Source organism: Zingiber officinale, chromosome 11B (genome assembly GCF_018446385.1).
Source record: "Zingiber officinale cultivar Zhangliang chromosome 11B, Zo_v1.1, whole genome shotgun sequence".
NCBI lineage: Eukaryota > Viridiplantae > Streptophyta > Magnoliopsida > Zingiberales > Zingiberaceae > Zingiber > Zingiber officinale.
The window spans coordinates 83,140,376-83,155,399 of NC_056007.1; the positions used below are offsets into that span (position 1 = coordinate 83,140,376).

General features: G+C 41.3%; 2 protein-coding genes across 2 annotated transcripts; both read left to right on the forward strand.

The window, feature by feature from the left end:
* The first annotated feature begins 871 nt into the window (after positions 1-871).
* Positions 872-7,163, forward strand: LOC122033701 (DEAD-box ATP-dependent RNA helicase 16-like). Its single transcript, XM_042592828.1, has 15 exons — positions 872-1,236; positions 1,346-1,501; positions 1,577-1,666; positions 1,762-1,890; positions 2,141-2,241; positions 2,769-2,883; positions 3,169-3,300; positions 3,747-3,812; positions 3,981-4,160; positions 5,101-5,196; positions 5,437-5,574; positions 5,837-5,919; positions 6,142-6,179; positions 6,269-6,483; positions 6,879-7,163. Exons 1-15 carry the CDS (start codon positions 1,081-1,083, stop codon positions 6,969-6,971), a joined length of 1,788 nt encoding a protein of 595 aa, XP_042448762.1. The 5' UTR covers positions 872-1,080; the 3' UTR covers positions 6,972-7,163.
* Positions 7,164-8,273: 1,110 nt separating this feature from the next.
* On the forward strand, positions 8,274-9,595 carry LOC122033702 (WRKY transcription factor WRKY51-like). The gene is made up of 3 exons (XM_042592829.1): positions 8,274-9,012; positions 9,114-9,239; positions 9,326-9,595. The coding sequence occupies exons 1-3, from the start codon at positions 8,348-8,350 to the stop codon at positions 9,480-9,482; spliced, it is 948 nt and encodes a 315-aa protein (XP_042448763.1). The 5' UTR covers positions 8,274-8,347; the 3' UTR covers positions 9,483-9,595.
* The last annotated feature ends 5,429 nt before the right edge of the window (positions 9,596-15,024 follow it).

Consider the following 15,024-nt stretch of genomic DNA (forward strand, 5'->3'; position numbering starts at 1 on the left):
ATCAAAGAAAGAGAAAAAATTTTCATTAAAAAAATATATGAAATTTAGTCCGCAACCATCCGTAAAATAAGGTTCGTAGTATAACAACTATATATATATAATTTTTTACCATGCACACCCACTGAGGGTGACTCTCTATGTCCAACTGCTCGGATCACATCAGGATGTCTTCTCAATGTTATTTGGCCGCTTAGACTTATGAGTATTGTCCATTGCGGTCTTTAATAAATAATTGATATAAAAATATTAGAAGTAACCTAATCGAAGTTATACTAATTATTTATTACGACATTCATGCACGAGTTGTAATTTTAATTTGTAACAATAGACAGTTTAATCCATCTTGAATTTAACCATTCATTTTTAAATTAATGTGTTTAAAATATGTACAAATTAATTAAAAATAATAAACAACTATTTAGTCTATTATTTTTAAAATATTATAAGGATTTATCATGTCATCCATCTGAAATTTTCCGATAGTAGCAAAAAAGACATTCGCTTGAAATCTCCCATAATGGTCCTACTAGAAGCAGTTGGTATTCAGGGAGCCGCTTCTTTCCTATTTATTTATTTTTAATTTTTAGTTTTTTAAAATGAAAATAATAAAATATAAAATAATAATAATAATTTATGAAAAAATATGGGACACTTGGAAAAATTATTGACAGATTATTTTTATAATGAAAAAATATATAAAATTTTTAAATTTTGATAGGCCACTAATATAGTGTTAAAGGAGCTCCTCGGAGAGAATGCACGAGTGGATGCCCTAATCCGTAAACGGCCTCATTAATCCGTGCATACAAACAACAACAAAATTGAGCCCGGTCCATTTATTTGGACCGCCAAATTCTCCAATCGGATCGCTATGCCTAAAACCCTACCTGCCTTCTTCCCTGTAGCCTGAATCGGGCTCGCAAGGCAAGCGGCGAGGATCCGTCGATTTGTGAGAACTGACGGCGAGCGGTGTACCCGGGGCTAGCTTGCTACGGTGGTTGTTTTCCTCTGCCGGCCGCCAAAGCGACCCCTTGATTTGGCTTCCTGAAATTGAGAGCGTAGCCCTAGAGCTTCAATAAGATGAAGCATCAAAACCCGACGGACGGGAATGAGGAGAAAGAAGAGGATGCCGGCTTCGAGGAACTCGGCCTTGACCCCCGTCTGACGCGAGCGTTGTCGAAGAAGGGCATCGCCAAAGCCACCCCTATCCAGCGCGAAGCCATCCCCTTGATCCTGGTGTGTGACCCTCTGTTTTCGGGAAAATCAGTTCCTTGGATGTTTTAGGGATAACGTAGATAAGTTGATTTTGGCCTGTGAAACTGAGGTTCCTATCCATGTCCCATAGGAAGGGAAGGATATCGTTGCCCGAGCGAAGACAGGTTCAGGCAAGACCTTTGCTTACCTTCTTCCCATGCTACAGAAACTCTTCTCAGAGGGAAAATCAACAAAGCCTGCACCGAGTGCTTTCATTCTCGTACCAACAAGGGAATTATGTCAGCAGGTTATTGGAAAAATCATTTATATTTGTGTTTTCCTTACTGTATGAATTGTATAGATGATGAGTTACTTTGTCCAGGTCTGTTCGGAGGTATTATCTCTCCTGGAGTTCTGTAGAGTGTCGTTGAGAGTTATACAATTGACAGCCAGCATGCTACTCACAGATATGGTCCACGGACTACCCTTTAAAAAAACTATATATCTGTGCTGATACTATATTTTTTGCTTTATTATTTCACTCATATAGAGTTAATTTTATTGCAGAAAACTGCTTTGGCTGGTCCGCCTGATATTGTTGTGTCAACTCCAGCTTGTATTTCAACAAGCATTTCAAAAGGTGTTCTTCAGGCATCGTCTATAAAGGATTCACTTTCAATGCTGATTCTAGACGAGGTGTGGATTTTTTTCCTTCTCATACTTTGCTTACCCCCCTGAATTTTTTAGTAAAACAGAAGCACAAATGAAATGCTGCATCATAGAAAGATGTGGGAGTCGTTGTTTACTATGCAAATTATAATTGTGATCAATAAGTTCTTTTCAATGTCATCTGACTTTGATCACCAGCTTTGTTATTTATTTCTTTACATTTTTATTGGATGCAGTAGTTGCAAAGTGGTTTTGTGTAACTCATTCTTATTTTTAGGCTGATCTGCTACTCTCATATGGCTATGAAGATGATCTTAAATCACTCATTTCTCATGTCCCACGACGTTGTCAGTGCCTCCTGATGTCTGCCACTTCAAGGTTTTGCTTCCTCTTTCAATTTTTAGGTCTAAGACTTGCCACTTTCATGTGGATTGGATCACTCTTTTCTTGTTTGCTTTTTTCTTTTTGTTGTCACTGGTCTTACTCGATCAATTTATTCAAGTTTATATGTGTTTTTTTTAGCCTGTTTATGAAGCTAAATTTACTTGTATATCTCAAAAAAGCAATCAGATTGACCATAAGAAACTTGGACTTGTTGAGGGAAGGCTTCTTTGTTTCAGTTTGCCTGTACTCTAGATGATAATATTTTTACTGAATATAGTTTTATATGTTTGTTTTGGTAAATTAAACAATGTGTTTAGTATCTAGCTGTGGTTGCTTATGCGTATCCACTTGTAATAGTTGCATCCAGTGATATACATATCATGAAGTAGATACTGAAGCACTTATTATTATTATTTTTGTGGATCTGGAACAATATCTTCTTTGATAGGTCATTGTTTCTCCTGTAGTAGTTTTGACATCTGTACTATCTACTGCTTTTCTGCTGACTAAGCTCATTGCAGCACTGATGTTGATAAACTGAAGAAACTTGTGCTGCACAATCCTGTAATCTTGACACTATCAGAAAGTATCCACTCAAAGGATGAAATTATCCCAAAGAATGTCCAGCAATTCTTGGTGAGGAGTCCTTTTTATTTTCTTTGGATTAAAAATGCCATGTTTTGGCATTATGCTTTAAGCTTGTTTGAGAGTCGGATCTATCTGTTTCTGTGAGTTCTTATTCCTTTTTCTATTTTGGCTTGAGCTCCAATATTAGGCTTTTGGCTTGATGAAGGGTGCTCAGCATTTTTTCTAATGCATGTTTAATATCTCTTCGCCACTTAACTAGATGATAATTTACCTGGTAGCATGATTGAGATTGACATTAAAACACCTTTCTGATTTTTTTGTCTCATTTTCCAGATTTCATGTAGTCCTCAAGATAAGCTACTCAATCTCCTAGCTCTATTGAAATTGGAGCTTGTGCAGAAAAAAGTGTTAATTTTTGTCAACTCAATCGACATGGGATTCAGAATTAGATTGTTTCTTGAGCAGGTATGTATTCATGAACATCCATTCCCTGCTAAGACTGGTTATGATTCTAAGGTTCTATTACTTGGATGGAAAGTATGAGAGAGATGAGGGAAAAACAGAGTACATAAGATTTGATGGAGTTTCATATGCAAATTTATAAGGCTTTCCCTTCTCTCCCTTATATCTTCCATCCAAGTAATTAGACCCTCAATGTTGATTAATTTATTTCATGTTAGTAATGTCAGATGCAATGTCAATGCTTTCAGTTGACACTGGAAATTACATTCATAATCTCTCCTAATTGATAATATGTTTTCCAGGAAGTAGTAGGAGATTACACTGTATTCCCCTTTACATTCTCTATTTGATGCCTTTTACTTAATACTTCAATGCTACTTTTTGGTGAACTTTTTTTTTCAAGACCAATTTTTTGGTTTATACTCAATGCCATTATTCTGTTGTTACAGTTTGGCATAAGATCTGCTGTTTTAAATGCTGAATTACCACAAAACTCACGTCTGCATATCCTTGAGGTTTGTAACATTTTAATTTCATTTGTCCCAAATTTTCTATTTTAAAATTTCCTTTTTCTTGATTATTCCTTCATATTCTATTCATTTTATTTCTTAAGAACTTGATTAGTTGATTTATAGTTGTGGTTATGATACCTGATTTTTATTTCCTGCTGTTGGTTTCATCAGGAATTCAATGCAGGGCTATTTGATTATTTAATAGCAACAGATGATAGCCAGACAAAGATTAAGGAACAAAAGGACAAGGAAAATAGAATTTTATCAAAGAAATCAAAAAAACAAATAAAGAACAAAGTTGACGGGGAGTTTGGAGTTGTGAGAGGAATTGACTTCAAGAATGTATTTACGGTATGCATCAGCCGACATATGTTACTATATTTTACTGTTCCACATTCTTGGTATTTCTCAGTGATTTTCTCCATGCAAGTAAAGCACATGTTACCACATACTGCAAGTGCACACTTCGGAAATAAGATTACTGAATAGTGATTTGATTTTTTTTTTCTTTTCCAAACCTCGTAGTTGTTCTAGTTATCAGGAGTTATGATTACCATGGTTCCTGCAGACAGTTAATGTTTGATATTTCTGTGTTTCTACATGATGCTTAAGATGTTTATGTGTGGATGGTGCAATTCTATATCCAGGCTTTAGTTACAGGTTTGATGAAGACTGAAATGCATGGGTCACCACATTTCCATGTAATATGGGTCTATCTGCAGGATGGGTGGTCTCTGTGTTTATATCTGCAGGATGGATGCTCTATATGTGTCTATCTGCCAGATCGATGCTCAATGTCTTTTTGCAGGATGGTTGCTCCCATCCCATAGGATTGTGTTCTGTACATTTATTCAGATAAGCCAAACTTGTGAATATATTTGATTGTGCTGATTCATTTCTTCAGAATTATCCCAGAAATAATTGAATTATGTAAGTGTAACATGAGATTCGAACATTAAATTTTCATGATTTCGAATATTATCTTCATTGACTCTTTTAAACTCAGCTAATTTGCAAATTGCAAGATGGAGCATGCTGTGTGTCACAATTGAACAGACATAAGCATGGAACATAATCATGGATAGCCTTTAACTTTTTAGCCTCATAGGCATCATTGGATCATTGGACTTGTCTTGCTATGATTACTCCATATAGTGGCCTGTATCTATCCATATGCTTGATTGTTCTTGCTTAATTTGTCTCTTTGAAGAATAAATTCACTCTCCTATTGAGAACAAAATAAACTTTTTTTTATATACATCTAACACTGTATGTCTATGCCCAAATCCAGGTAGTTAATTTTGACATGCCTGAAACTGCTGCTGGATACATTCACAGGATTGGGCGCACAGGAAGAGCATTTAACACTGGTGTGTCTGTGTCCCTCGTAAGCATCTGATCTTTCAGTGAAATACTAGAATAAATTCTAAAATCACCTAGAAATGTTCTTCTACTTATCACACAGAAATGAGAGACAAGTCGTGTTTAGAAAACCATCAATCCCTTGGTTGTTTCTTCATGGAGTCTGTCATTTTTTTTATGATCCTTGATATTGAAGGATAATGCATCTGAAAGGAAAATAGTCAGGAATGATTTTATTCTCTGTTATATCTTGTGGCGTTAACAGGTATCCCCAGGAGAGGATGAAATTATCGAGGAAATAAAAAGTATGATGGGGTATGATAACCAAGAACAATCTGATTCCATTATTCCTTTCCCTTTACTTACAAAGAGTGCTGTGGAATCTTTGCGCTACAGAGCTGAGGTAATCTTATATAGGATTTGTATTAATAGTGTAAACTCCTATGAGTTACACAACACCATAAATTTGTCATTAATCCAAATGAGTTGTTTTCTGGTTATTTTATTTGGAACAAGGACAGTAAGGTTTTGCTGGTATTCTGTGCCCTGACTTGAAGCCCTTAGCTTTTATGTTTCAGTAAAAGTTTGGGGTTTCAATAAATGTAAATTTGGTGTGATGCATGTTGAATCATTATTTAACTTCATATGAATGATTTGCTCTTCAGGATGTTGCTAAGATTGTCACGAAAATTGCAGTTAGAGAGTCACGTGCTCAAGAAATTAGGAATGAAATTATCAACTCTGATAAGTGAGTATGACCTTCGTTCTTCTTACCTCACTATTTTTTAAGCTGATACCTAGAATATAAGAGTTCTGATCTAATAGCAATCTTTTACCTGAATATGATAGGAACTAATGAACATTTCTCTTTCTATATATATATATATGATTTACTGGTGTAGTAAAAATTGCATTTTGACTCTTTTATGATGGTTGTTTCCCAGTGTAACTCTTGTTATTTGTCATTCAGGTTGAAGGCTCATTTCGATCATAATCCAAAAGATTTGGGTAAGATAAAAAAATCGTAATAGTTTTTGTATTTGCATCTTAAGTTTGTACTCTTAGCAATTTATCACCTGTTTTTTTATATGATTTAGAGTTATTGAAGCATGACAAATTGCTGAGCAAGAAGGCTCCTCCATCGCATCTACGTGAGGTTCCTGAATATCTTGTTGATAAAACGACAAAGGAAGCTAGCAAGCTTCTAAAACTTTCTATGGCTGCCATGGGAATACAACCGGTAAAGAAGCGACCCAAGTTGAAGAGGGGATTAGGTATAAGCAGAGATCCCCTCAAAACTTCATCAGCTGAGGTAACTTCTGCTTGATAATAGTAATAGAACATTTCTTCTGAAAAGAACTGTTTTTGAAGGCCACAAAAGTTTGTTCTCCCTAAAATTGGAACTGTTTCTCCTGATGTCATCAATTTCATAATTTAACATCTATAATAGCCCTTGACCCACTATTTTATGTCCAATATATCTTTGCGGTAACAAGATTTTTCTTTGTTTACTCAGATAATAACCTCCTTTATCAGTTAGGAATTTGAATTTATTACTTTCTATGTGAGAAGGCACCTTTTGAAATGTCTATTTCTATCATAAAGTTTTGATGCTCTTCAAAGTGATGGTTATAATATGGCTAATGAGTATAATTGTAGTTCTAGTTTGATTTATTTTTCTCTCTTTTTTCTTCTTCTTAACTTAAGCGTGGGAGAAAGAGGTACCCCAAAGGCAAGAAGAGGAAAATGAAGTTCGATGAAGCTTCTAATCGTGGAAAGAAGGGCAAACATGAAGCATGAGATCCCATCCAGATCTTAGTGCTCGTGCTATGCTAATATTTATGGAGTTTATTACCCTATTCAATTTTGTAATGTTAAGAGATCATAGATTCCATTATGTAACGAGCTTGTTGATTCTTCAACCAATTATTACTTGTAATCTGACACATTCAAGTTGGAGTTTGTCAGTAGATTCACTTCGCATAGTGCCAATTTTGTTCAAACGTTTGCTCAGTCGCAGTAGTGCTACTGTCGCATGTGTTTTTCTTCCTTTGTCCGACCAGCAACCTTTCGAACAAGCTCGGCTGCGATATATCAAAATTACAGTTAAACGTACTGCCAAGGGGCTGTTCGACCAATTCTGCTACCTGACAGGATGAGGAAGGAGGCCAGCGGAGAAAAATAGGTATTTCGATAAATGAGTATTTTAATTCTAACATTTGGATATGCGATTTGTATATTTATAATACTTAGTTGCGTTGTTTAGACGCCTGACTTAGTGAATCGCAGAAAGTACAGAAGCGGGCATCGCGAAACAGGTTCATAATTTTAGTGGCCATCGTTGTCGCGGCCATTTCCTGGTCCCGCATTTTGACATCGTTCTCTCATCCATCGCTACCTTCCGTCTACACATTTATTTATTGGTTTTGTTTATTATTTTCATTCATCAAACGTCAAACTCAGCCCTCAATTATGGTCAATGCTACAGCTTAGTTCAGTGTACGTACCACCATATTTTATTATCTCATCAACTTATTTAAATCATTGAATAAAGCCAACAGCATCGCCTAAAGTACTCATCGGACGGTTGAGATCATCTCCCAACATGTGATTACCAAAAACAAAAGGAACAGATGTCGCAGCAGCACTGCTACTGTCTTTTTTCTATAGAAAACTTACGCTACCCGATAACATACCCACAAAAGAGGGAGAAGCGCCATTCACCTTCAAGATTGAAGGCGTTGAAATTGGGTAAGAAAAGAATACGTGAATTATTCTGCTCTTGTTATTTTCTCTTTCTTAATTGAACATGAAGGACCAGAAGTCCACCCTGCTTGTTGTCCGCCTACTCTCTGGACTGAAAGCCTCACATTTCAACCAGAATTTATCTCCTCGGCATAGCATGATGGGCGAGACAACCCTAAAGCGAATAGAAGAGATGGTAGGAAATGGGTGCGTGTTTATATGGTGCAATAAAGAAGGGAAAAGCGAAAACTCAATTTGGATGCCATCACGAGGAGAAAGTGAGCGGTATGAGCCGTTGGATGTAAGGCTGCCTTTGACTCGAATCTTAGTCGTCGTCTTTATAAAACATTCCATCTTCCTCCCACCGTCACTCTCAATTATTTCTCCTGTGATGCTCGTTTGCTAGAGATCCGATCGGCCGGCGCTCCTCCATGGCCGTCGACCTGATGAGTTATACCAAGACAGACGAACAGATCGCGATACAAGAGGCAGCTACCGCCGGCATCCGCTCCATGGAGCATCTGATCCGGAAGCTCTCGCTCCAGCAGCAGCAGCAGCCGCTCGACTGCCGCGAGATCACCGATCACGCCGTCTCCAAGTTCAAGAAGGTCATATCCATCCTCGACCGCACCGGACACGCCCGCTTTCGCCGCGGACCAACTTCGCCGCCGCAACCCCCTGTGGCGGAGCCGTCTTTTCTCGCGGCTGCGAAGACGGTGACTCTCGCTCCGATCCCGCTCCGCGTCAAGCTTCCGGATCGTTCGCTTCCGCCTCCGCCGCCGCCGCAGTCGCTCACGTTCGACTTCACCAAGACGGCCGCCTCTGCCAGCGCCGCCGGTAGGAAGTGCTTTAGCATGGGGACGCCGATGTCGTCCGCCACGTCGTCTTTCGTGTCGTCCGTCACGGTCGACGGCAGCGTGTCGAACGGCACGCTCGGGCCTTCTTCTCTCCCCCCTCCCGCTCCCTCACCCACTGGGAAGCCGCCTCTCTCATCCGCCTGTAAGCGGAGGTGCCATGAGCACGACCAGACCCAATCGGAGCACGTCGCCGGGAAATACGCTGTTCCCGGCGCTCGTTGCCACTGCTCCAAGCGACGGTAAACAGATCCATCTTCAAAGCCCCTAATCAAATTGCAGTTTAGAAGCCTTATTCTATCATACACATCAATTATCCTCTAACAATTCCTCGTTTAAGCAGGAAACTGCGTGTTAAACGCACTATCCGCGTGCCAGCGACTGGTTCGAAGGTGGCGGACATCCCGGCCGACGACTACTCGTGGCGCAAGTACGGCCAGAAGCCCATCAAGGGATCCCCATACCCCAGGTAACCGTCTCCCTCCACTCCACTCCACTCCGTCCGATCGCAATCAGGCCGCCTCAGATCAATCTCACGCTCTCTTCCAATCGCAGGGGTTACTACAAGTGCAGCACCCTGCGCGGCTGCCCTGCGAGGAAGCACGTCGAACGTGCGCCGGATGACCCCTCGATGCTCATCGTCACCTACGAAGGAGAGCACCGCCATACTCCGGCCACCGGCAACCCGATCGCCGGAGCCACCGCAATCTGACGCTGTCCTAGCGCCGACCTCCTCGATCCCCTTTCGCTTGTTCGGCTTTATTTATTATTATTTGCTCTTTTCTGTAAAATATTTTCCTGGTTTAAAAAAAAATATTCCTAAAATTATCGACTGACCGGGGGTACGAGCGGTGCGTCTGAAGTGGTAGCTTTCGTCGTGTACCAGCAACGAAATTGAGTGGGATTGGAGACTACGTTGGAATCCGTAAATTAAAACATACGTTATTGTCGTCTGTACCTCAAGCAGTATAGTGTTCGAAAGATAGGGTCCCACCGGAAGCATTTACGGGTAAGAGTTTGAGTAGGACACCGCAAACGGCGGGCCGTGCATGAAAAGATGTGCGAGCAGAAGTCAAAAAGATGGTAAAGAGGCGGCCCCGCGGTCCGGTTGACTGGTGAACTGATAGGGTCGCTTTACTCAACGGAGTTACGGAGTCGAAGGTGGGCACCTGAAACAATTTTATATTGACCGTGAAATAGTCGGATCGGATCTCGGATTTCCTTTCTGGGCCTAAATTAATTTAGATAAATATTTTCTTTTTAAAGATTAGATTCCCTTGCTTTTATCGAAGCCAATCGGCGTCCATTTCGTGGATTGTACCTTGATTTGATATCCACTTTGAAAAATGTTGACTTTTGCGGATTTCTGGTCAGGTCTATTTAAAGGCTTACCTTAGTTGGTGGTGTTTTTTTTTTTTTTTTTTTTTTTTTTTTAACGATGATTGCTCAACTTATTTATTCGTCAGTTAAGGAAAATAAATAAATAATATTAAATTAATAATACTGACTTACTTTGACTCTAATAGAACTTTTTTATCTGATTGTTAAGATAAATGGATAAATATTTTAGATTTATTTAAGTTTTTAAAATTTATCAATCGGGTTTAATTAAATAGATTAAAAATTTAGTTAAAATCAATTGATAGATCTAGAGAGTTTAGAATGATATAAAATAAAATTTTATGTATTTATTTAATTATTTTAATTATATAAATATTTTTAAATTAATATTTGACCTATTATATTTATATTAAAGTAATGATTATTTAAATATGAATATATCTAAAAAATCTAATTTATATTTAAAAAATAATTAATTTTAATATATTAGGTCAAATTAATATTAAAGATATTGATATAATCATAAAAATTAGATGAACTCATGTGACTTAATTTCACGTCATTCTAAGCTCTCTAAATTCATCAACCAATTTTTCGTCGAATGAATTTAAAGAGTTTTGGTCAAAATCAGTTGATGAATAGAGAGTTCAGAATGACGTCAAACTAGGTCCTATGAGTTTAACTAATTCTTCTGATTATATTCATATTCTCAAATATTATTTTTTTAAATATGAATTGATTTTTAGATATATTCATATTAAAAAAATCACTGTTTTGAATAAAGTCAATCAAATTAATTTTTGAGGACATTTATATAATCAAGAGAAATAGACGAATCGATTTTGAATCATTCCGAATAATCTATGTTCATCAGCTGATTCTGATAAAAAAAAAACAATTGTTGAAGCTAGAGAGATCGGAATGATATGAAATTAAATTTTATGTATTTGTCCAGTTATTATATAAATATTTTTAAATATTAATTTGACCCACTATATTTAGAATAATAATTTTTAAAATATAAATCAATTATTTTTTTTCAAAGATGTAATCGATTCGGCTATTATAATTGCAACAGTCTACTCAGAGTAATAATAGAGAAAAAAAAATTAGGTACATGATTTAATAATTTTAAACTTAGGATATGTGATTTGAATATTTTAGAGTTTTAGTTACATAGTTGGGTGAAAAACATTCTATTATTGATCTCTTCTCCTGCTCACTTCCGCTTCCCATTCTATATTTTACTTGTAGCACCAAAATGTTTTGTCGGCCTACTTCATTACACTACAAAAAAAAATAGTTTTTGTCGGGATGAAAATTTATAACAAATAATTTTCGTCGCAAATTTATCATGAATTTAGCAACAAATAACTAAATCGTCGCTAATTAGCAATGAAAAAAAAATAATTGTGGGAAAATAGCATAACACATTCTTTCGTCGTAAATTTTGTTACAAATTTGGGACGAAATATGAAATTCGTTGGAAATTTTACAACAAAAAAATATTTTTGTCGCAAACATAGTGATCCTGTCCGAATCGTTGAACCAAAGGACGCTGGGCACGTGGCACGCTCCTAGTCGATGGAGTGAATCTCCGGCTGGTCGAACGAAACTCCAGCGATCCTGCACAAGAGTCTAGCCGGGAAGGGGTTCCCGGCGACGACCCTCCGACGCTCAAGTCAGGTAAGTGGTGGAAAAAGTAGCTGTCAAGCTTGTATCCTACGTACCTTTGGCGAAGCAATAGCCTCTTTATATAGGACGGAGAAGGAACTAGTGCACGCCCACCGAGGTGCATACGTGTCAGCAACCCATACCCCGGTATGCACTTGTCAGAGAGCTTACCTGACACCATACTGCTACAGTCCCGAGCATGTTCTTCGATGGGACAGCAGGACTCCCCGTTGTCAGACTAGAAGTATGGCATAGCCATACGACTTGACGACAGTCAGAAGATGTCCCCGTCTTTTACCCACCGCCTGACCGGGACGCCCGGCCTGCCGGGCGGGCGAAGAACGTCGTCCGGACGGCCTTAATTCTTTGCGCCGGCCGGGCGGCACATCCTTCCGCTCGGTCATTATGCACTGCTTCATTTGAGCGTCGGAACCCTGGTCCCTACCAGGGTGCCTTTTACTATCAGATTTCCCTTTCTTCCGAGTCCGGTCGGCTCGTCCTTTTCCGGCGAGCCACTGGACCCTTTGACCTCCCCTCAGCGTTGACTCCTTCTTATGGGGTTCCGGATTTTTACCGCCGGATCACTTGCCTTCCTCTCGAGTCTAGTCGAAGGAGGCAAAGTCCGACTGACTGGACCGCCGATCTGCCCGAACAATGATCATTGCATTAGGCCGCTCAGCCAGGCATAAGGATGCTTATCCGTGCGGCGATATCTGTCCGTTCGGCGACACTTTGTCCATGCCTTGTATTTTCTTGGAATCGACGTCCGTTGTTCTCCCACACTACCCGTCACGTGCTCTGCGCACGGTAAGGGGAGCTCATTAAATGTGGCTAGTAATCGGCTGACACGTGGCGATCGTGTATTTGTCAGAGTATGGCGGTTGCGTCACTTCCGACGGGACAGCCGCCGTTTGAAACGGACGATCAGATGACAACCTCGACAGCGACGACCTGGATCGGACGGTGGAGATCGCTCCCGGGCGGCGATATAAGACCCTTGACTCCGTTTCCGCCGCATTTCGTCTTCTTCGTTTCCAGCCTCCTGTCGTTCCTCCTTCGCCGGCGACCTTGTGCTCAGGCTTTCCGACGATCACACGGCTTCTTCCGATCATCTCCCTCGCTTGTAAGACCCTTTTTCTCGCTCCCGACACATTCTTCTTTCTGTTAATCATCCTTTTCTGTCGGGTTTCCTCCATTGCTTGAACCCCCCTCTTCTATCCCGCGTTCTGGCCTTTCGATCATGACCAGTACCTCGCAGTCAACCGGCGATACTCCGGGTCTTTGGTACTCGAATATGGAAAGTCGGTTCGACGAGGAAGACGCTTTGCGCCTTACTCGAGCATATAACCTACCAATCGACCACCAAATAGTGTTAGCCACACCTTCCGATCGGCCTCACGATCCTCCGCCCGACACTGTTGTTTTCTTCCGGGACCAATTCCTGGCCGGACTAAGTTTTCCACCTCACAAGTTTTTCTTAGAAGTTTGCAACTATTTCCGCATTCCGCTCGGCCAGGTGGTTCCCAACTCTATTAGGTTGCTGAGCGGAGTGGTAGTTTTGTTCAAACTGAACGGCATTCCCTTAACCCCAAAAATCTTCCACTACTTCTACTATCCCAAGCAAGCCGAGTGGGGCACCTTTGTTTTCCAGTCTAGGATAGGCTTCGTCCTTTTCGATAATATGCCGAGCTCCAACAAATATTGGAAGGAGCATTTTTTCTATATACGCTTTCCCGAGCGGCCCACTTTCCGCACCAAGTGGCAGACGGCTATGCCCGCGCAACCGGAGCTCGGCAAGTTTAGAGGCGACGCGGACTATCTCCATGCAGCCGAACAGCTAGTCGGTCAGCGCTATCATATTGACAAGATGCTCCTCCCGGGAGTAATGCATATATTCGGCTTGTCTTCTACTCCAGCCGATCTGCCCTGTAGCATGAGTAAGCTCCCGTGTCTTCCCCTTTATTTTGTTCTAACTGATTTATTTTCTGCTTCTGCAGCTAAGGTCATGTGGCGTGCCAGAGCTACTGAGAAAGTCAAATTGAAGGCCGCTCGGATTGAGGCGGTGACGAGCAAGGAGGCAGCCGAGCCGATCTGCCCTGTAGCATGAGTAAGCTCCCGTGTCTTCCCCTTTATTTTGTTCTAACTGATTTATTTTATGCTTCTGCAGCTAAGGTCATGTGGCGTGCCAGAGCTACTGAGAAAGTCAAATTGAAGGCCGCTCGGATTGAGGCGGTGACGAGCAAGGAGGCAGCCGAACGGGGCCTTGCTTCGGCTGATCCGGCCGGCGAAGAAGGTGAGGGGACGCCAATGGTCCCTGAAGCCTCGGACGCCCCTGCACCTCATGATGAGGCCGCGGGCAATATAGAACCTACGACCGAAGCTGAAGTGGAGGGTCGTTCGGCCGATGATGTGCCGCTACGCACTAGGAAACGGAGGCGACCGGAATCCGCACCTGCCTCTACAATTGATGAGCCTCAACCTGAGCGGGGTGCAGATGCGCCGGTGCTGTCCGGAACAGTTTCCCTCGAGAGTACCCCGACCCCTCAGGATTCTCCGAGGGCCAGCTTGGAGGTGCCGCCGTCCAGCCCTTCAAGGACTCGACGACGTATCAGACGTTTAGGCGAGCTACCCTCCTCTTCTGCTGGTGGGCCGTCTCAGAGCGGGCCGAGCGGCCAGAATTTACTTAAAACCGTTTTGCGCCTCCCTTCGGAGGCGTACATGGCTGCTGCTGATCGGCCAGTGTTTCTTGAGCAGATGATCACCCTGACGGGCCCTCTCGCACAAGCTTGGATAGATGCTCGGAGTCGGATAGCCAAGTTGACTCCCGGGCAGCTCGGCGACAGCAACCTTCAATCAGCCACCGGGGTATACCTCCCCCCCTCTTCTTCTCTCTCCTATTTGAAGTTTTTTTAACCTGTCTACGTTTGCTAGCAGAACTGGGTGGAGCAAATCGCCATTAGCGATCGGTTGGCCGAACTGGAGGAGGAACTGGAGCAACAAAAAGCAGCGGGGGAGACCAGGCAGTCAACGGCCGCTCTAGAGAAAGCCAAAAAATCGTTGGAAACGAGCTAATGATTTGGCGAGCAAGGTCGTTCGGCTTGAAACGATGATTAAACAACGAGACAAGGAGATCAAGACGACGACCACTCGGAAGCAACAGACCATCAACGATATGGACCACATGAAGGTGGAGATCCGGGGGTTGGAGCAACGCATCAAGGACCTGGATGCTTTGCTGG

Bases quoted from the DNA above. Each gene is read 5' to 3' on its own strand.
- LOC122033701 (XM_042592828.1), top strand. From the start codon at position 1,081: ATGAAGCATCAAAACCCGACGGACGGGAATGAGGAGAAAGAAGAGGAT. The intron at 1,237-1,345 runs GTGTGTGACCCT...CATGTCCCATAG, and splicing joins AAGCCATCCCCTTGATCCTG to GAAGGGAAGGATATCGTTGC. The intron at 1,891-2,140 runs GTGTGGATTTTT...TCTTATTTTTAG, and splicing joins CAATGCTGATTCTAGACGAG to GCTGATCTGCTACTCTCATA.
- LOC122033702 (XM_042592829.1), top strand. From the start codon at position 8,348: ATGGCCGTCGACCTGATGAGTTATACCAAGACAGACGAACAGATCGCG. The intron at 9,013-9,113 runs GTAAACAGATCC...TCGTTTAAGCAG, and splicing joins TGCCACTGCTCCAAGCGACG to GAAACTGCGTGTTAAACGCA. The intron at 9,240-9,325 runs GTAACCGTCTCC...TTCCAATCGCAG, and splicing joins AAGGGATCCCCATACCCCAG to GGGTTACTACAAGTGCAGCA.